General features: G+C 33.0%; 3 protein-coding genes across 3 annotated transcripts; 1 reads left to right on the top strand and 2 right to left on the bottom strand.

Moving 5' to 3' along the window:
• Positions 1-606: 606 nt before the first annotated feature.
• LOC123670128 lies at positions 607-7,857 on the bottom strand. The gene is made up of 10 exons (XM_045603633.1): positions 7,825-7,857; positions 7,547-7,738; positions 7,305-7,409; positions 6,376-6,631; positions 3,159-3,286; positions 2,882-3,076; positions 2,320-2,669; positions 2,081-2,162; positions 1,639-1,806; positions 607-810 (listed from the first exon to the last, which is right to left on the bottom strand). Exons 1-10 carry the CDS (start codon positions 7,855-7,857, stop codon positions 643-645), a joined length of 1,677 nt encoding a protein of 558 aa, XP_045459589.1. The 3' UTR covers positions 607-642.
• Positions 7,858-10,793: 2,936 nt separating this feature from the next.
• LOC123670131 (proteasome maturation protein) lies at positions 10,794-14,202 on the top strand. The gene is made up of 4 exons (XM_045603635.1): positions 10,794-10,962; positions 11,128-11,286; positions 12,243-12,344; positions 13,967-14,202. The coding sequence occupies exons 1-4, from the start codon at positions 10,960-10,962 to the stop codon at positions 14,126-14,128; spliced, it is 426 nt and encodes a 141-aa protein (XP_045459591.1). The 5' UTR covers positions 10,794-10,959; the 3' UTR covers positions 14,129-14,202.
• LOC123670130 (2-oxo-4-hydroxy-4-carboxy-5-ureidoimidazoline decarboxylase-like) lies at positions 14,191-17,807 on the bottom strand. Its single transcript, XM_045603634.1, has 3 exons — positions 17,583-17,807; positions 15,516-15,669; positions 14,191-14,395 (listed from the first exon to the last, which is right to left on the bottom strand). The coding sequence occupies exons 1-3, from the start codon at positions 17,767-17,769 to the stop codon at positions 14,215-14,217; spliced, it is 522 nt and encodes a 173-aa protein (XP_045459590.1). The 5' UTR covers positions 17,770-17,807; the 3' UTR covers positions 14,191-14,214.
• Between the last annotated feature and the right edge of the window lie 3,573 nt (positions 17,808-21,380).

The raw sequence follows: 21,380 nt of genomic DNA, 5'->3' as shown, positions 1-21,380 counted from the left end.
ACCATTTTTTAATTATTTCTTATTTTTGATTTTTTTATATTTATTTATATTTTTTTATTATTGTCGTTAAAGAAACTATTCACATTTTATAAATATGTAATTCGTATTTAAATATGATTTCCAAAAAACACGATTTGTTGGAGCCCCTATCAGTTTTTGAGAAGCAATTACTCTCAATCTTGTAATTGTGTAATTTGTATCAATTTTTAATTTATCGTTATCTTTTGTTTTTATTTTATACATTGCCTTTGTTACACATCGTGCGTTAATTCATTATAAGGCCTGATAACAACTTTTTAAGTTATCTTTGATAACGCGTATTTACTAACTATTTTTTCGTCTACCTACGTTGTATTACTTGTCGATGTGATTGAAGTCGGTTTTTTTCGTTTACGAGCAAATTCAATTATTTTATTTATTATTGTCGGTAAAAAAAATATTATTCTTATTTTATAAATATGTAATTCGTATTTAAATATGATTTCCAAAAAACACGATTTACTAAAAATGCCGAGCTAAGCTCGGTCACCCAGGTATTGGTAAATTAAAGTAGTAACTTGGTTAAATTATTATTTTTTCGGTCGATCGGTTAAAAATAAAAGAACGTTTATGATAAATTATTTACTAAATATTTTAACAAATTTAAATGTCAAGCATTTCCTCCATACGTATCGAATATGGAACGTCATGTACCGATGTAAAGTTCACGGTATTGGAGCGGGAAACGACGTCCTCTACGAGTTGATCTCGAAACTCTTGCCACCTTCTAGCAGAAACGAATTCTTTGAAAAGTTGCTTCTTTGTTGGTATCTATTTCAGAAAATATTTGATACTTTCATTTTATTACCCATAAAAACTTTTTAACAAAAAAAAAAAAAAACCGCTAAAAAACATAACTAGACAATAAGCTGCGTGTAAAATGCGTGCGTCTTTCAAAAATGTACCGATTTAGAGATCTTTTTCATTTTTTTATTTTTAATTCAATAGACGAAAAGATTATTTGTTTTCCTTAAAATCTTTAGTACCCCAGTTAAATGTAGGAGTCTACATTTGAATAGGTCTCTACTTCATAAAAGAACGAGTGTGCTTTAGACGGCACGACTGAAGTAAGACTTCTTTAGCTCCTACAGTAATATACGAAACGTAACTCTCTCTCTCTCTCTCTCTCTCTTTCTATCTTCACTAACTTATATCTCCATCTCAACTTCCGTTCACCTCGTCTATTACACTTTTCGTAACGCTCTCGTCACGCATTTACCAGCTTACTCCTCAAGTCAACCGTACGTAAAAAGTTTTACTTCAAAAATGATCCTACCGTGTATAACTTATTTAGCATCAATAGTTGTTTGTAACTGACAAGTTTATTACGTAATTATATAAAAAACAATATGAATTTTAAAGATCAAAATGTATTGCCTGAGATAATATTTGACAACTGGTTACCTCTGCAGCGTACCATAGTAATAAATTTTAACAGTTTCATTTCATTACATTTTTTCTTTATTACAATAAATAGAAACAAGAATACCAATGAGGCGCAGCACACAATTGGATGAAACGCTCTTTGTTTAGGATTCATACATTTAGTCAGCTTTTGAAACTTTTTTAATTTTATTAAAATATAATTTATAAGGCTACCTTCTTTTCTAAATAATGTTGAATTCTTGTCCAAATATTTGCCGTATTTCGTTGCAGAAGCCATATTTTCGGTAGAAGCATACAATTCACAGGTGTCAGAGCTACTATACGACGATCACGCATGTTCTCTCCAAAACCAAAACTAGAACCGGGATTTAGTTGACAGACCTGAATTAAATGAGACTGATGAATAGAATGAAACAAATACTTAGAATTTAATTAGGTTTGAAAAAAATCTGTAGTAAATATTGTAAAGAAATATGACTATCATTTCACATGAATCGATATTTATATGGATAAAAATTAAGAGAAATAAGTAACACTACACTGTTGCAATACTCCAATAAAACCAGACCGATTGAATATTGTTTCTATAATTGTATAAATATTTACAATATAATATAGGTAACTACTGAATTATTTATCGGTATATACAACGCACCTGCATGAAATAAGTTCGAAGGTTTTGTGTCGGCAATGGCTTACCAACATTCTCTCCAAATACTTGAGGAATGATACTGAGCCTGCAAAGAAACATTACTAATTTTATAACCTTATCCTGGCAGTAACAAAAAGGAACGATCCAATTTAGTGCAGTCGTTCGAAAATTATACGCGTACCTAAATTAGTTACGGCGATTCATTTTTATCTACCTACATACATAGATTTACACTGTCTTACCTCACCGATTCCCGTTGTTCCTTATGAAAAGATGGTCGTAATAGCTCTTGCGATGTAGATGTATCAAGAACTTCAAAATCAACGCTTCCCTTACTGACCCGGCTGGTTTCTACTTCACTTTTTACTTTTACATTCTCTGATTTCACAGTACCCGAAGATTTTTGCCTTTTCAAAGAACTAGGTAGCTTGATACTTTTCGCAGAATCTTTTTTTGAACTAGTTCCTTCAACATATTCTCTTTGTTCTTTACCATCTCCAGTGTCCTCAGATTCACGTCCGACCTTACTTAAATTTTTATATGCACCAAAATATTTTGTATCAAAATCTTGCTCGCTCTCCTCTTTTGGCACCTAAAATTAATTTGGTTTAGCATGAAATGATACAATTTACAGACAAATTCTGATTTATAGTACACAAATAATTATTGAAATTCCTTTATTTTATAACTTCCTAATCGATTGTGAAAGGCACATTGCCCACATCAACAATCGCTTGGATCTTTTTTTTTCTTTACTAAAATAAAGTATTTACATTACATTTGTACATGAAAATCAATACGTACATAAGGATCATATAAAGTATAGTAATTTTTTCCCAGACGAGTTGTGACAATCACTTGTAGAGATTCAATCATCTGACATCGTCCTGATAGAATAAAGTAGACAAAATTAGCAACGCCGACGCCGTCGCCTAGAAGCGTTTCATTCGGTTCGTAGGATTTCATCTTGGCAACTATGCAACCTTCCCGACGAGCTACCTGTATAAGAGAAATCGATACATTGAGAAGATAAAATCTTCCATTGCTATATATTTAAAATTAATTATTACATCATTTTAACCTCATCAAGTGCATCGAAGTATGTAAAAGCCAACATAGCACGTCGTACTTCATCCCATTGCTTCTGTATTGAAGCTTGAAGAACATTCTTGAAGTCTTCCTTCATAAGTACCAGTAACTCACAATGGTCTAATGGTCAATATTGTTTTATATCTTAATAACACCATAAAGTAAAGAAACAAACAAAGCTCTTAACAGTTTACGAGTATTCGTCGCTACGATACGTTAATGTTTGATCGATATTATAATAAAGTTAGTACCTATCTATATTGTGATTTTATTGATTACAAACATTTCCATTAAATCTTAATCACTGTAAATGATACATTAAACAATACTACAAAGAGGAAAGGTTTGAGATTTTGTTTGTTTGTTTGTAATAAATAAACTACTCACTACTGCCACGGGCAGACGGCTAGCGATTAATAACAACACTTTAAAAAGACATAATGTTAGTGTCAAAAACTAATGGTACCAAGAAAATTTGACTATATACATATTGGCCTTGGTCGGTCTATTGCAGACGATTTAAACAGTGTCAGACAGACACTGTGTCGCCTAGGTCACTCTTCAGGAAAACGCAGAGTTGCCTAAGCTCTGCGCCACCCTCTCGACCTCACTTTCTAGGCCCACAGGAACGACGAGTCGATACGTGTGGAGCCAGTTCGGCTGCAGGAGTTTTTCGCATTTTATAGCTATGCCACGAATGCTTGACGGAGACCCATTCCAGGTTTCAAATGAAGTTTTCCTTCTCCAGGACCCTGATGATTTTGAGCCAGGTTTATCCCTCGGTCACCTTTTACGACCCCCACGAGAACAGAGGTGGTGGTGCTATTCTACTCGGCCGACACCACACGGCATTTATATATATCTATCTATCTATCTATAATCTATAATCTATAATATATATAAAAGCGAAAGGTCACTCACTCATCACGAAATCTCCGAAACTATAACACCTACAAACTTAAAATTTGGCAGGTAGGCTTCTTATAAGATGTAGGCATCCGCTAAGAACGGATTTTACGAAATTCGACCCCTAAGGGGGTAAAACGGGGGTTGGAAGTTTGTATGAAAGTCCTATGTTTTTGGAGTAAGAGGCTTGAAATTTAAAATGTAAGCTCAATACCTGGTGAAAAGGTGTCCAAATAATACATCGTAATTTATGTATATATATCAAAGAGAAAGGTCACTGACTCACTCATCATGAGAACTCAAAAACCGCTGAATGGTCCATCCATCCGGGATGGACAAAGATGAATTTTGGCAGGGAGGTAGATTATAGTTAGTATACGTCCGCTAAGAACGGATTTTGCGACATTCCACCGCTAAGGGGATTTAATTGGGGTTGATAGTTTGTATGAAACATATACAGTTCGTCGGTCGGTTTAAAGGAAAATAACCTCGTTTGCAACTGCTTTGTGTTCAAGAAACATTTATATTGATCACTTATAAGTAGTACAAAAAAAAATTATTTTACCATATCTAACCTTTACGTTATTAGAATACTTTTTTATTTACCCCTGTCGTCACGGAGTCATGGAGGAGCATGCGTTACGCTATTCCGTGATATATATTTACTTAGAATCATATTAAAAACTAAATTGTATGCAGTATATTTTAAACATATTTACACTACAATACTATACTATCATTACTACATTTTTTCATACCACAATTCTGAGGAATTCAACGAACGACCATTATATTATACCACGCGATGCGCGCTTCACGCGGACGTAGTCGCGGGCAACAGTTAGTGTATTATAAAACAAAGTCCTCAAAAGTGTATGTGATCGTTTCCCTCAAAATCTACTGAACAGATTTTCATGCGGTTTCAACAATGGGAAGAGGGCTTCAAGAGGAAGGTTTACGGAACGGCTAAGCCGATTTTGACGAGAGTTTCACTGGAAGTTTACCGGGAAAATGTTGTGACACACTGATTTCAACGCGGACGAAGCCGCGGGCACAGCTAGTAAATATATATAGGTCGACAAATATTATATAACTAGCTATGTTTACAACTTCGTCCGCGTTTTAGGTCTTTACATGTTCAACGTGACTATTTAAATTGGCATAACTTTCTTATTCATGAACCGATTGACATGAAACAAACACTAAATCTTAAGCTAGGCATACCACAATATATTAGTGAAAACCAGATTGTAATCAAATAAACAGTTTGAAATAAGCGTGCACAAGCGCACAGACAAACTTAAAAAAATTCTAACAATCATTGTTTTTGATGTTATTTGCGTTGATAAAGGTCCCAATAAATTTTTTCTCATATATCTTCTGTGTACAGACAGCCATCCGTTACATTTTTATTATATGTATCGATTTCTCAACAAAACTAGTATTACCGTGTCGTACGCAAATATATCCCATCTTAGGAGTAACAATTATATGAAATGAATATGAGAAGGGCGAACTTCTTCATTCTTTGTTATTAGTAGACTAGCTGACCCGGCGAACTTAGTATCGCCTAACAGTCGATTCTTTAATTTTATAAAATTTTTTTTTTAGAATTTTTCTCTCCGTAAGAACCATCCTCGTACTTCAAGGAATATTTTAAAAAAAGAATTAGCGAAATCGGTCCAACCGTTCTCGAGTTTTGCGCTTAGCAACACATTCAGCGACTCATTTTTATATTATAGACTAGCTGACCTGGCGAACTTTGTACCGCCTTCTTTATTTTTTCTTAAATATAATAATTAATATATCAAAATAAAATATAGCCTATCTTTCAAGTTGGATCGAACTGCACATGGTGTGCGAATTTTATTATAATCGGTTAAGTGGTTTAGGAGTCCATTGAGGACAAACATTGTGACACGAGATTTATATATATTAAGATAAGTGAGTTTAGGTTAAGTGGTTGGGGCATCAAAATATTAATAGATAAATGTCAAACGAACTGCAACTATTATAAGACAATTATCAAAATTCAATGAAAAAGAAAATATATTTATCATAGTGGGCTAAATATTTTATCTAAAGAAGAAAATGTTGCAGCTTATTGCATCATAATAAGTTATATCTAATAATAAATAAATACATATTACCCGTAAGTACAAATACAAAATTAGGACAGACATCGAACCCACAACCCCAAAGCACACAACAGGTCACATCCAACTGCGTAAATAAGCGAATCATTTAGAACTCCATTTACAAATAAAACATAGAATAATGAAGTCTTAAATCTAACGTCTAACCGTTCGTAGTACAGGTGGCCGTTCTTGGAATATTGTGCAGTAAGGACACTTCGCCGAACATATCCCCTGGGTGCATCACCCCCACATCTACTGACACGTGCTGTTGCAACAGCTCGTCGTAAATCAACTGACTGACGGTCACGTCGCCAGTTATAATGAAATAAAGAGCGTGTGCCTCATGATGTTGACGTACAATCGTACGGCCTGGACCGTAGTACTTGAAATAGGTTACCGCAGCCAGTTTCTTTTTGACATGCTAATAAATGATGAATTTAAAGTGATAACAACTTCTTTTATATAGAGGTATTAAAAACAAAAATGTGATTAGATGTAAAATTGACAATTTATTTTATGTTATGTACCTATATCTAAGCGGTTAGGTCTGTTTGGCTCCAAAGCAATGAATTGGGTATTCAGTTTCTATTTTAAAATATATCTTAAATTTGTACTAAAAATATAATAATCACTTCTAAATCTAGATAGAATTTTAGTCTCCCCAACGTTCCTACAGGAATAAAGTGAAGTCAATTGTTATCTTAAACAGCTATACTTTATCGGGTAAGGCTTTAGATTAAGAACCGTCGAATTATCTATGCTCAAAATTTGACCGTTTATCGGCATAATTTCGTTACAAAAAAAAAATAACCCTAACCTATTTAACTTCAAAATGACGGTTCTTAATCTAAAGCCTAGCCCTTCATCGTGTATCTTGATAGTTAACAATCTTATAATATTATTATTAGTCTTGTGCAAAAGCGTAACTGGCTCGCTTAAAGAGTTTCGAAGGTCATTCATAACTGTTTGTATAAAAAAAAGAAATCTGCTAAACTAATATAAATTACTATAATATAAAAATATATTTAGAAGAAACGAATTATTCAAATATACTTTTATGTTATTTCAACGTAGATCATATATTTACAACTCACATTAGGATATCGTTTGAAACATTTAAGCCCACCAATAATACGAAATATATATTTTTTCTCATTGTCAGTTCTTTCTTCTGCTGGTTTATTTAATAACGCTTTGTCCTTAAATAAGTTTATTTATTACTTAAAAAACGTACAATAGTATCATTAAATTATCACAAAAGGTACTGTGATATAAATTATGTAAATAACAGATTAAAAAAAAAATTAACGCCCTATTATTAAATATTTTAACCTACATTAATACTAAGTAATTGTTTTTTCTTAGCCTTTCCTCGAACTGCCTGTTCTACTCTCCGTCTGACATCATCTATACCTTCGTAATGATCAACTCCTTCAATCAACCAATATGCATTAGCCATCACTAAGCGACCTAAAGCTCGAAATAGACATTTTGCGCGAAACTTTCTTCTCATTAGCTCTTCGGGATCCTAATATACAAATATGTAATAATTTTTTTTTTCACCATAATGAGTGCCATAAATCAAAAATACAAAATTATATATGATATTTATACCAGTTCTTTCTTGGTGCCAGGGCGTGAAGCCATAATTAGTTAAAATTCAAGATATAAAAGATACAAAAATAAAAACGTTTCTTAACTTAAAAAAATTATATCACTTTCTTATTGACTTTCTCTCATTTATACATTGATTAAAATGAGTTTTTTTTTTATTTGTTTGAGTATTGTCAAAATAGTTTCTATGAGCATTCATGGACGTAAATTAAATTACATTTTATTTGTTCACAACGCAATTAAGACAAAAGTATGATAAAAGAAAAAAGTTCAATGTTAAAAATACTTTTGGGGCAACTACTACACAAAAAAAATACATAGAAAAATTGCATATCGAAAACAAATGAATAAAAAATTTCTTAATAAGATCTAGATGTTTTTGTTAATAATAATTTTAAACGATACTCAATAGTAAAATTTAAAATATTTAGGTAGGACAGGTATATTCCAACTTCCTCCCAAATCTTCATATTTCTACTAATTAAAAATTTGTAATTGACGCGCTGTACCCATAGAGCAACACGGAGGGGAGTAGCCCTAGCCCCTAGCCTTTTTTACCGATACAAAACTGTCTGGCATTTTTTGCGGGGGGAAATTACACACATGCATACTTCATCTAATTCCTACACAAAAATAATCGTCTATCACTACGAAAGTCACACATACTAAATTAAAAACACACTTACATTTGTCACACACGCATAGATACATTCTGTGTCATTACAGTATAATGACGCGCCGCAACTACACTGACAAGTTGCTTACAGCCGTGGTTGTACCAACTGTCGATATGCATTATCGATAAATTCAAGTACTCGGTTAGGGAAATAAGGTTTTTAAAGTGATACAAAGGTAAGATGTTATTATAAAAATAGACTTAATTTATTATATACTACAAATCAAACATCTTCATGTAAAATAAACGATTATAAAGAGTAAAGATTTGATTGTTTGTTTGTTAGCATTGAATAGGCTCCGAAACTACTGGACCGATTCAAAAAAATATTTCACCGCTGAGAAGCTACACTATCCCTGAGCGACATAGGTTATACTGTATTTTCAAAACTATTAGTAATCTTTACTAAAACTCCAATAAGTAACCTAAGGGATAAAAAAGTAACCTAAAAAATTCCCTACATTGCGTGCGCTGCAAAAACAAATGATAATAGAAATATATAATGTAGTAAGACTTTGTAGAACACATCATTATCTACAATAATTGTATTTGCTCGCAAACGAAAAAAAAAACCGACTTCAAATACATCGACAAGTAATACAATATACGCAATATATACGCGTTATCAAAGGTTACTCAAAAAGTAGTTATCAGATCTCGATGAAATTTGAACATGATAAACATCAGCTTTCTATTAAATTAAAAATCATCAAAATCTGTCCACCCAGTCAAAAGTTCTGAAGTAACATACATAAAAAAATACAGTCGAATTGAGAACTTCCTCCTTTTTGGAAGTCGGTTAAAAAGTGTCGCGACAGCATATGTCTAACTATTGTAATTATGTCACAATACGTTTGGTGCAACGTTGTTGTGCCAAATAATGCCAGTCTACAATAAACGATTTAAAGTTAACCCACATTTTGAGGAGTTGATGATGTGCACGGTGATGTCAATGAATCAGGAATAGGGAGCGTAGCACTAATGGCATCATAAGATAGCCTGTCATCTGGTAGAATGAATGATTTGTTGATGACTCTGAAAGGATGGATTTAACATCGTTAATTTTCAAGTTGATAAATCTAAGCTTCATTTTACTACTATGACTAAGGTGAACCATATCTTGATTACCTTGTACATGAGACAAAAAAAACTTACGGCACAAAAACAGTGTGGCGTTAGTGTCGGTTTGGTGCCCTTGACTAATTTCCTTCTATTGTTCGCCAACACTTGAAAGTTAGTGGTATTGATATGATCTGAACAAATTACACTATTTTTTGTGGGCGTCCAGGTTAGTCTTTTATTACAAATTTTTTTCCATGTATCCCTTAAATTTAGATTCTTAGAAAACCTGCCTAATTTTTATATAAAACATGTTCACAGTTAACATTAAGTAATTCTAGTAAAATGTGTTAATACTCATAATACGTGTATTATATTTAATTTAATGCAATTTTATTATATAACTATGTTTATTAAAAAAGCTAGCAATACAATATTTTAAATAAATCAAAATCTCAAGAATATCTGTCTCCTCTTTTGTCTTTGCCGTTTTTATCGATAACTATCTACAAACAAACCGGTAACAACACTATCGCTCGGCGACAGTGACTTCTTGGAAATAGACTCCGATCAGTCGCTCGACCGATCCGCATATTGTATGAGGACGAGCGGCCTGTGTTGGTAACAAATCGAGTCAACACGACCGATAATATTTGTAATTTTTAGGTTTAAAAAAGGTTTAAAAGAAGTATACAAGTAATAATGTGATTAGAAAATACTTACGTATGAAAGGTAACGTCATGTTTTAGTAAATTTGACATGGCAGATTTCTTTTTGCAGCAAAAAACAGAATAATTTGGCATTTTTTGAAGGACGTTGATTCAATCGCGCAACTAGATTTAGTCTAGTGATCAGTGCGGCTGCAACTAGTTTTATTGTACGCATATGGCCATTTGGTCTTATACCTTGACAGAGGGGAACGCCTGTAAATGGCTACTCCCCTCCGTGTTGCTCTTTGCGCTGTACGAATATTTGGTAGGTATATTATATTATCTGAATATGTGCCACGGTATATAGGCGTTTAAGCCCGGTTTATGATATTTAATTGCCATCATATCTATGATTGCCATAACACAAATTTTAAAAATTGAATGCCAAGACTTCATTTTTAAAATACACAAACTACGTTAAAATACATATCTAAAACCTATACATAAATAAAATTATATGTAAGGATTAGATTATCATAACTTATTGCTATGTTTATCATTTTAAGCTTTCATTACACTATCTGTATAACTAAGCATGATTTAACAAATATTGACATTGACAAGTCAACAATATTGCTTAGCCTCTTTCAAGAAATTACGAATTCCAGTTTTATTTCTTAAATATATCGAAGCTGTTCATTAGTTTCGTTCATAATTAAGTAAAATTTGAAAAAATATATATATCGAAAAATGGTTAGAATTACAGAATTATATTTTGTTTTACTGTAACGGATACTATTACCGGTCTATTTATCTATAACTATAATTAAGAAAACTAATATATTTTTCACAATTAGTAAACCTAGATATTAATACTGCGAATAATACTACTACCGTTTCTTTATTGTCAAATTTCAGAGTTTTGGGCTACCATCTCTTAAAGTAAAACCAGAAAATGCAGGAAATACTACAGTCCAAGAAGGACCATTTGGGATCCCTGACCCAATGGTTGCTGGTATTGGATCAACAAAGAACAAGTTGGGCATGTCACATCCACTGCAAGCATCAGAAAAAAATGTAAGAGTAAATTTAAAATTGAAAATACTTTGCATTTACCCTTCAAACTATAGTAAATAACAAAATCTATTTGTTTATTTTCTGTGAATATTCATTTCATTGCTTGTTCTTTATTTAGTATAAACAACTTTTAATAATGACAAAAAAGCACAAAATTTTTGCTATGTCATGTAAAACGGAGAATAAATTTACGATATAAAGTGTTGTAAGTCAACATGTAACATATATATGTATAATATGCAACCTGTAATATGTTCCTTTAATTAAATTTAATAATAATGACTTCAAATATGTCGGAGAAATAAATTAAATGTCTTGAGTATTTCGATTATACAAAGAATACTTAAAGGTATTATCAATTCTGGTATTCATAATAGACACTAATCTACCACCTATTTTGCCTGAAGAGTGAAAAAAAATTTTTTACAGACCCATTACTATTTGCTGACACATTTAATTTGCATATTTATTTTAAGATTATTTTGATTAACTTATGTAAGTTTAAGATGCAAGGTGAGCTTAAATAGTGGAAAAAAAAATTAATACGTTTACTTGTAAAACGCAATAAATACTCCATTTTTATACTTAATTCTATTAGACATTCTCATGACAAAAATGTACTTCGCTTCTCTAAAAATCTTACCAAAAAAAATTAATTTTTGTGGCTGGTTATGAATAAATGTTCAGGTTGAAACATATTGCTGCATTAAGTTTTCTCTGGACTTGTTGTTTGGTTTGTAAAATGTGTTTGAATTTATATGATAAATACTCCTAAATTACTTCTACACCCGAAGCAACTCAAGTATTCAAATTCTACTCAGAGTATAAAACTATTTGTAGGTTTTTTGTGGTATCATTTTTGGTTTCATTAATTTATGTACTGTTACTTAGAGCAAAAATATTATTAACACCAAAATGTTATATTTAAAAATGTGTGTATAATTTATTTCTTCCAGTACCACCTAAATGAAGAAAAAATGAATATGGCCATGCTTCGTAACATTCAAGGTCTTCATGCTCCTATGAAACTTTCCATGGAGAGAAAATTTGCCAGCAAGGTAGTATACAAAATACTAATTTTACTTTATACATATTACATAGCATAGTAATAATAGTATATGTATTATAATGAAACCCATGAATTAACTATGTGTAACCGACAAAGACTAAAACCAATTATTATATATCTATTGCTATATAAAATTTTATATAAAAGTAAAAAAAATCATCACCAATATAGAACATCATAAATGTGACTAGTTAAAGTGGAACTGAAGCCATTAATCTCGGTATTATAACCAGACCCCTAAGGCCTGTCTCATGTCAATTCAAACTACAACTTCAATTAGATAGTTGTAATAATATCTGACACATTAATTCGACTCTAATGATAAAAAAATATTGTATCAAATTTATTTGTAGGATACTGGTATACATGACTTGTTAAAATTTTTTATTTGAGTGACTTTACTTATATTGTTACACATTTTAACCACTAGAAAATATATATCTGAATATCTATCAGATTTACAATTATTATTTCTATCTGAAATTTTCGCACTGTAAAATGTTTTGTGGCTATAGCTTTATTATACACTAGCTGTACCTGCGACTTCGTTTGCGTGGAATTTAACAAAAAGTTTTTGTTAAGTCGCAGTTATAAAATAAATAAGTATTTATAATAAAAGTAGCCTAAGTTACTCCTTATTACATCAGCTATCTGCCAGTGAAAGTCCCGTCAAAATCGCTCCAGCCGTTTAAGGGATTAACCGGAACAAACAAACAGACAGACAAACAAACAAAAATTTAAAAAAATGTTATTTTGGTATATGTATGTGTTGTTTACACGAATTTCACTTATTATAATGAAAGATTTTTTCGGATTTTATCGCGGTTTAGTAGATTTTATATATGACCGATGATTAGGATACTTTATAGCAACAATGATCACGGGAGAATTAACCTAACAAACCTCGTTAAAGTCCGAAAAAGTTGTTTCATTATAATAAAACCCATTAACAAAAATGAAATTATTAAGGGCCTTCGAACACAGATGTAAACATAGAAGTAGTTACAAAATAATAAATCCTATAAGCCTAAATATGTGAAAATATATAATGATGTATTTAATATTATCCACAAACCCGCAGTGGAGCAGTGCGGTGGATTAAGCTCCGATCCTTCTCTTATATGAAGAGGCCTATGCCCAGCAATAGGATTGTGGCTTATCCACATATACAGGTGTCCGGTAAAGAGTAGTCAATACACCAACGTCTAGGCATTTGGTCCTAGCAAGAGCATCGCAGCCAGAAAAACCAGAGAGCATTTGGGCATCGCTAACGTAATGAACGACAGGTTCATCATCAACAAGGGCAGGGCGAACATCGCGCTGTCCCACAGGATGTTACAGGCTGAATCGTATCGAAATATATATGCATGTATGTTTGTTTGTGTGTGATTCGTTTTCTTATATTTATTGCCCCTTCCCACGCCCTTTAATTAATTTAATCACTACATTAGAAATAAGGCCATCTGTTGCAACTGATGCACTTATGTTAGTATCAAATGTAATTCTATATTTTATTAACTATTTATTGGTTTGCAAAAGTATAAATAAATAAATACAAACATTCATGTTTCAATATAGAATGAAAATGAATTAAATTTTTTTTTTTTTTAGATTGGTCGTCTCCCTTTCATGCCTAGTTCAAACTTGCAACACGATGTTTTTACGGGAAGATATCTAGACATCGGCTTTGAAGACATTCTCAATACTTCTGAGTTCTGTGAAGTTAGTGGACAACCTCATGCTGTGGTCGAAAGATCTTTAGGCATACTCTAAATGCTGTAGTGATATTTTTCAATTAAAATCTTATACATTTAAGCCTTTAAATAAAAATGAAATAAAATATAAAATTCATTTATTTCTTACTCATTTTTGACAATATCAAGTATTCGAAACTTACATATTTTCTTCACTTCATTTATACCAGTGTTTATTTCCTCTTCTTGGGTATTGCTATATCGTGTTTTTAACCCTTCAATAATTGATTGCACTTTATTTTCTCTTGCGCATATTATAAAAGGAAATCCAAATTTTTCTTTGTAGCTGTAAAAATAAATAAATTTAGAGGTGATATTTAAAACTAAAACTGTACTTTAGTAACATTAATCCTATAATTTAAAAGATTAGCAGAGTTCGTACAGTGCCGGATTTATATTTTTTATGAGTGTAGGCCATTTTATTTCTGCCGCCCCATGTACACCTTTCTAAAATAATAATTTTCCATTTGTAGTAAAGGGACCTCCTTTACTACAAATGGAAAATTATTATTTAAATAAACGAATGAATTAGTCATTCAAGAGGACGTAAAAAAGAAACAAGATATACAATTTTTCTATAAGGATTTATTGTAAGTGTAAAAAACCATTAGAAAACCAGTGGACGTGTTTGACTTTTATCCTCTGAAATCAAGTGACCGTCCTCTGAAATCTGCCACCCCTATGACGCTGCCGCCCCTTGGCCGCGGCCTATACGGTCTATTTATAAATCCAGGACTGAGTTTGTATTTGTTTGAAATAAAATAGCTAATTTAACATAACAACTCATGTCATTGAATATAGAATACTAGTGCCAAAAAATAGCACACATGATTTCGCCAGTGTCAAGTAGGACGGAGAAGACACGAAGGAGATTGTTGTAATTGGCACTGCAAAATAAATAATAAATGTCAATCCGTCATCTTTTCTAAACACGAAGGAGGCTCGTCGTGTGAATCGTGTTTTCTAAAGCACTAGTATATTTGTCACATCAGCGCCATCTGTTTCAAAACACTAGTACTTGTTTTATTAGCGCCATCTGTTCAAAAGAACCAGTACTTGTAGGTTCTTATCTAAAGAGATTTTTTTTTGTTTTTACCAGTGACATCTATTAGTAAATATCATAACGAAAGTAAAATATATATATATATATATATATATATATATATATATATATATATAACAATATCAAGACATAGATATCTATAAATAACAATTGTTTTGTAAAACTTTTGAATGTTTTCAATTAATTTTTATGTTAATTTGACACGATAACTAACTACCTAGTACTTCCTATAGTAATAAATACAACAAGTGTTCAATTTTTGGTTTCTAAAATTTATTATTATTATTTTTTTAAGTTCCCTGATTGTTAAAAATATTGACTTACGTAATTAATATTTACCTACCTTCTGTTACGAGAATCAATAATAGATTTCTGTTCTGGAGTTAAATCATTAAGTCCCGCACTACGCTGTTCACAGGCAGATTCAGGTGTTAGCTCTCCTTGTACGGCCAATCGTCCCGCTAAATCAGGATGACACTTAAGAATTTTGATTTTTTCTGAAAATTCACAAAAGCTTTTTATTTATTCGACAGCTAACAGTGAGTTTTTTTCTGTAAAGCTAAACCTCGTATAATGTTAGGTAGTATGTTAGGTAGTCTAGTCTAAATGCTGACTCAAAAAATTGTCAACTCAATATTTTAATGACAATACATTTGTTCATTCCTAATTACTTGATATATTAAAACAGTTTAAAGACACTATTTAACTAGTCAGAACTACTAAAATTCAAAAACAAATTTCATCTTTAGGTAAGATTGTTACATTTTTTGTAATAATAATTTAACTTTTTAACTAAGGTTAGTTTGGTTTAGCTGATCTGGTCATAACATATTTCAAAAATGTAGGTTGTGTATTAGACACTTGTGACCAGCCCACTGCCACTTCAGTTTGCTGCACTTATGAACTATGTCAGTCGCTTTCTGCCGAATAGTCTCATTTTGCGCCTTGTCCGTTAGTGAGATCCCGAGCATAGAACTACAGCTCTCTGAGTGATTTACAGTCGGTGGGCCAGCTTCACCATCAATTTCCAGGTCTCGGCTTCGTACGTCATGATAAGTAGGACGCGTTGATCGAATACCTAATACTTATAATAATTAGGTAAATTCTAAAGCATTGTGGCAAGGATGTCTCAAAAACGTGATACAGCTTTCCAAACTGGCCACGCCAGTTGCACTCGTCTGGCGTGGTTTCACCCACGAAAATTCTCTTTACCCAACTGCAATATTTGTTCGAGGTAGGATATACTCCTCCACAACTTCTAGGGCAACATTTTCGACATAGATTGGTTCGGGAGTGACGTGGTTGAACATTAACTTGGTCTTATCCAAGTTAATCCCGAGTACAACCCGTCTTGTGTGCAGTATTAAGGCTAGACAGCATTATCTGCGGATCTCGTAACAAATTCTGGTATTACACTATGTCATCGACAAAGCGAAGATGCGTGAGGTACTCTTCATTGACATTGATTGCTCCGTCCATCCCACGATAGTGCCTTAATGAATTCCTCCAGGGCGTTAGTAAAGAATTTTGGGAAACAACATCATACCCTGTCTTACACCTCGAAGTAGCTGTATGGGTGGTATTGTCTGGTGGTTCTGAACTTGGACTGACATCATTACGACCTAATAAAGATTGCTCCGCATCTCCACATAATGGCTAACATAACGACTTAGCACCACTGCAAAGACACCAGAATAGCGCAGGTTTCGATGGAACCGAAGGCTTTTTCGTGGTCCACAAAGGCCAAACACAGCGGCCGACTATACTCCTCTGAATTCTGTATAATCTGCCGAACAGTAAGAATGGGGTCTACGTTACTGTGTAGACTTTTCGAAAGCCAGCCTGCTCCGTAAATTAATAATTCCAAAGATTACAATATTTCAAGACACTATACCCGAAAGAAAAAGATCATATTTTCCGTCAATTTAAAAACTACATAGCTCATAAATTGAAGGTTATGTACCTACTATAGCTTCTTGAATTAAAAAATCTGACCGTTTTTACCAAAGTTTTAACAACATACCAGCATATTGCCAACATAGTGATAGAGATTAATCCAAATACGCTGTGCATGTTAGTGGTACCGTTTGTATTAAAGTTTTTTAATAATTAATACTAGTGAGAACCTAAAATTACTTCAGCACTTCGAAGGCACTCGACTTCATCTCGACACTTCTCTTACTTTTATGCTGTCAATAGGCAGGATTTAAATTTTGTGTATTAATTGAAAAAATTGTGGTGTTTTTGCCGCCCCCTTTCATGTGCCGCTCGGGTTCTCAAGCACATTGTTCTTATTAAGGAACTAATAAGTATTTTAAATTAATTTCATCACATAGGTGACAATTAATAATAACGAAAACTTTAAACAGCGATCTTTAAACAATAGTACGATATGTAAACATTTACTTACCTTCAAAAGTGACGTCGTCTAAATATTTGTAGAACGCAGCACATAGGTCAGTTACGTTTTTAAAGGGCCGCATATTCTTTACGTGACCCGCCGCCTCGCTGCACAGCTCTATCACGTTCCCAAACACCCACTCAAATCTCTCATCCTTCATAGAATTTACTTCAGAAATGCTAATAACGTTTTCCATGTCGTAAAGACAACAAGCGATCAATAAATGAAAACTACACTGAGGCCAATGTCTGTCTTATCAAGTTAAAATGCTATCGGACAAGGTCATTTGTCAAATAACAAATCTCGTTGTTAGTTGGTCAGAAAAAAAATCTAAAGTCAAAAGTGGGTAGCTTGTACAAATATTTTTTGTAATATATACAATTATACATAATATATTACTTTACACGTTAAGCTGGTGGTCCCGGTTGTTATCATATAGGTACCTGATAGCGATCATTATTCATACGTAGTAGGGAATATATTCGCCAAACCGCAGTGGAGCAGCGTGGTAGTCGGTGGATTAAGCTTCAACGTGGGGAAAAAGGGCCATGCCCAGCGTGTGTTGTGTCGTATTTATATATATATATATATATATATATATATATATATATACAAATAAATAAAATTGGAGTGTCTGGTTGTAATTGTGAATTTGACGGATGACAACATCCAACATATGAAAATTATTTAGGTATGTATGTATTATTCTTTTCACGGTCGAATCGTCCACTGTATTAATGAGATATTTCTCAATTCAATTGTATTTTTCTTTATTTTCTTTATGTATGCTACCTCAGAACTTTTGACTGGATGGGCAGATGTTGAAGATTTTTTAATCGAAATATATGCGTCCGTATCCGCGTCACGTGGTCCCATGTAATTTTTTATTGAGATCTAACAAGTGCTTTTCGAGTTATGTATGTAGTTTATTAATGCGTATTAACTTGACAATTTTTTTGTCAACCTGTTTTATTATATCGCAGAACTTGTCACTGGGTGTAACGATTTTGATAATTTTTTATTTTAATCGATAGCTGATACTTGTCTTGTAGTTAAGTAAATATAATAAAATTAATAGTAAAACAATTCTCGGTACTCTTTGCCAAATTTAAGGTCGTTATACAAATAAGTAAGTAAATAAAGTTCACAGTATGACCATTAAATGACCAGGACAAACACGACACAGCATATTGTGTGCCGAAACCATCACATGGCATCTGCTTACAATATTTGGAAGTATATGTATATCGAATAATAGGGCAGGGTACAGAGATAGCCTCGTCAAAGCTAATTCTATCTCATGCCTTTTATTGATATCATAAGCTTTTCTACACAAAGTTCGCTTGAGGGTTTTTTAAACTTCTGTCAAGTATAAAAAACCTCGAGCAAGTAACCAGCACAGCCAACGTGACGGTAAGTGTATCAGCAAAGAAATGTACGGAGGTACCTAATTGGTTTATGTCAGGACATCGATGTAACCAATTGTCAACAACTCATTAAAAGTTTGCTCGACAATGTTAGAAATTTACTAACATAAACTCGAAGTAAAGCAATTATTACGGTTTTTTACTACTAGGGTGCACAAAACGAGTCTTATTTTGATTTCCTAATCGTTGTACCTATTTGTGATCAAGCAAATAATTTTTGTGTTTTCTGCTGCTTGTATTACATATAAAAAATAGGTCGTTACCTATGAAATTGCCGTTTTTGATGAAAAAGTTAACGCACTTTTTTTCATAATTTTTATTTTTATTATCCAAAGTAATTACCGATGGAATCAATGCATTCTTGCCAACGTAGTGGGAACTTATTGATGCCTTTCTTGAAAAACGCTGCTAGACGGGAGGCAACAAACTCTTCAAAGGCACTTTGTTACTTGTCTTTCGGGGATTGAATTTTTATCAAAAAAAAGTTATCCAAATTCTGGAAAAAGTGAAAGTCTGTAGGGGCAAGATCTGGTGAGTACGGTGGATGACGGAGAACTTCCAACCCCAACTCTTGTAACTTGGAGACCGTCAGTTGTGCAGTATGAGACCGCGCGTTGTTGTGCAGGAGCCGCGGAGCCGAGCGATTGACCAAAGCTCGTTGGAGACGTGCGAGCTTCCCCTTTATTGTGTTTAGTTCTTTACAGTACACATCTGCATAATGCTCTGGTAAGAAGCTGTGATGAATTACACCGGCGCTAGACCACCAAACAGTTACTATCACTTTCTTATCATTTTTCGTTTACGGCATTGTTTAGGTGTTAGAGTTAAATCCTGGTTCAGTAACCAGGATCTAACCACTAGTTGAGCACTTACGATTGTCGGATATAATCCATTTTTTCGTCACAAGTAACAATGCGATTCAATATGCCTTCGTTTGGGTGTCTGTTGAGCAGTGCAAGCACGTCTCGACGCGTATTTCGCGCAGGCGTTCATTCAATTCGTGAGGCACTCATTTGTCAAGCTTCTTTACCCTGCCAATTTGATGCAAATGGACCAATATTGTTTTAGTGCTAACTTTGAAAGCTGCTGCTAATTCAGCTGTAGTTTGAGAATTATCAGCCTCCAAAATCGCCTTTAATTCGTCATTTCTTAGGTCAAAATTTCCGGAACGAAAGCGAGCAAACCAATAACGGTGTCGCGCGTTAAAAAAATATATGTAATAAATATATGTAAATTAATTAAATTAAAAGAGCACAGAATAAGAGAATATTAATTCTTTCTTAACGCGACGAACTAAATCACAGAGAGGTAAATATATATATTAAAAAAAAGTTAGCGGTCAGATTGGATTGGAAAACAAAATTAAATTAGACAAATGTAGAAAGTAATTTAATACAAAGAAACAATATTAAGCTTAATACAAATTTGAATGAACAAACAAATTTATCTTCCTTTTATGGATTAAACGAACGAGTTTAACACAACCCGAAATTATTTTAAATCTACACTATGGACCAAAATACATATTTGATTAATCTAATATTAATTTAAACTACACCGTGGGTTCGAATTATTTCTGACACGTGGGTGGAGGTTAACTGTGGTCACTTATCATAGCGGGTCTCAAAAAGGTTAGGCTCAACCAGATCATGTATCTGGACCGGATCAGGATAGAATGAGGCATGCCAGATCCGGCAAGCTTTATCAGGACCAGGTCTGGTCCAGACAAGGATAGCCTGATGTAAAATATAATCAAGTATGGTAAGGCATACTGGATCAGGACCCGGTCCGGTCAAGATCAGGATAGCCTAATGTAAAATATAATCAAGTATGGTAAGGCATACTGGATCAGGACCCGGTCCGGTCCAGATCAGGATAGCCTGATGTAAAATATAATCAAGTATGGTAAGGCATACTGGATCAGGACCCGGTCCGGTCCAGATCAGGATAGCCTGATGTAAAATATAATCAAGTATGGTAAGGCATACTGGATCAGGACCCGGTCCGGTCCAAATCAGGATAGCGATAGCCTGAAAGAAATTACGCAAACTGAGCCTGAATCGCGCTATTAATGTTTTTAATGAGGTCCATTTCTACAAAGTGGAGCAGTCGTAAGTAATAGGAAATAGTTAATTAGTAGTTAATTATTAGAAGGTAATAAATAAATTTTAATTAATAATAATAAATAATTAATAACATAAACATAAATAAAAATAATTCATATTTAAAGTAGAAACATAAATAAATAATACATTGGAAAAAATAAACTATTCATTATTTTTGTGTTATTATAAAGTTGTGTCGTTGGAGTAAAATAGTGATAGTTATATAGAATTTTGATTATCCTATTTTGTATTCTTTGTAAAGTATTTAAATTTGA

The sequence above is a fragment of the Melitaea cinxia genome, chromosome 4, assembly GCF_905220565.1.
Source record: "Melitaea cinxia chromosome 4, ilMelCinx1.1, whole genome shotgun sequence".
NCBI lineage: Eukaryota > Metazoa > Arthropoda > Insecta > Lepidoptera > Nymphalidae > Melitaea > Melitaea cinxia.
The sequence above is the reverse complement of the archived record's forward strand: the minus strand, read 5'-3'. Positions and strand labels throughout refer to the sequence as shown.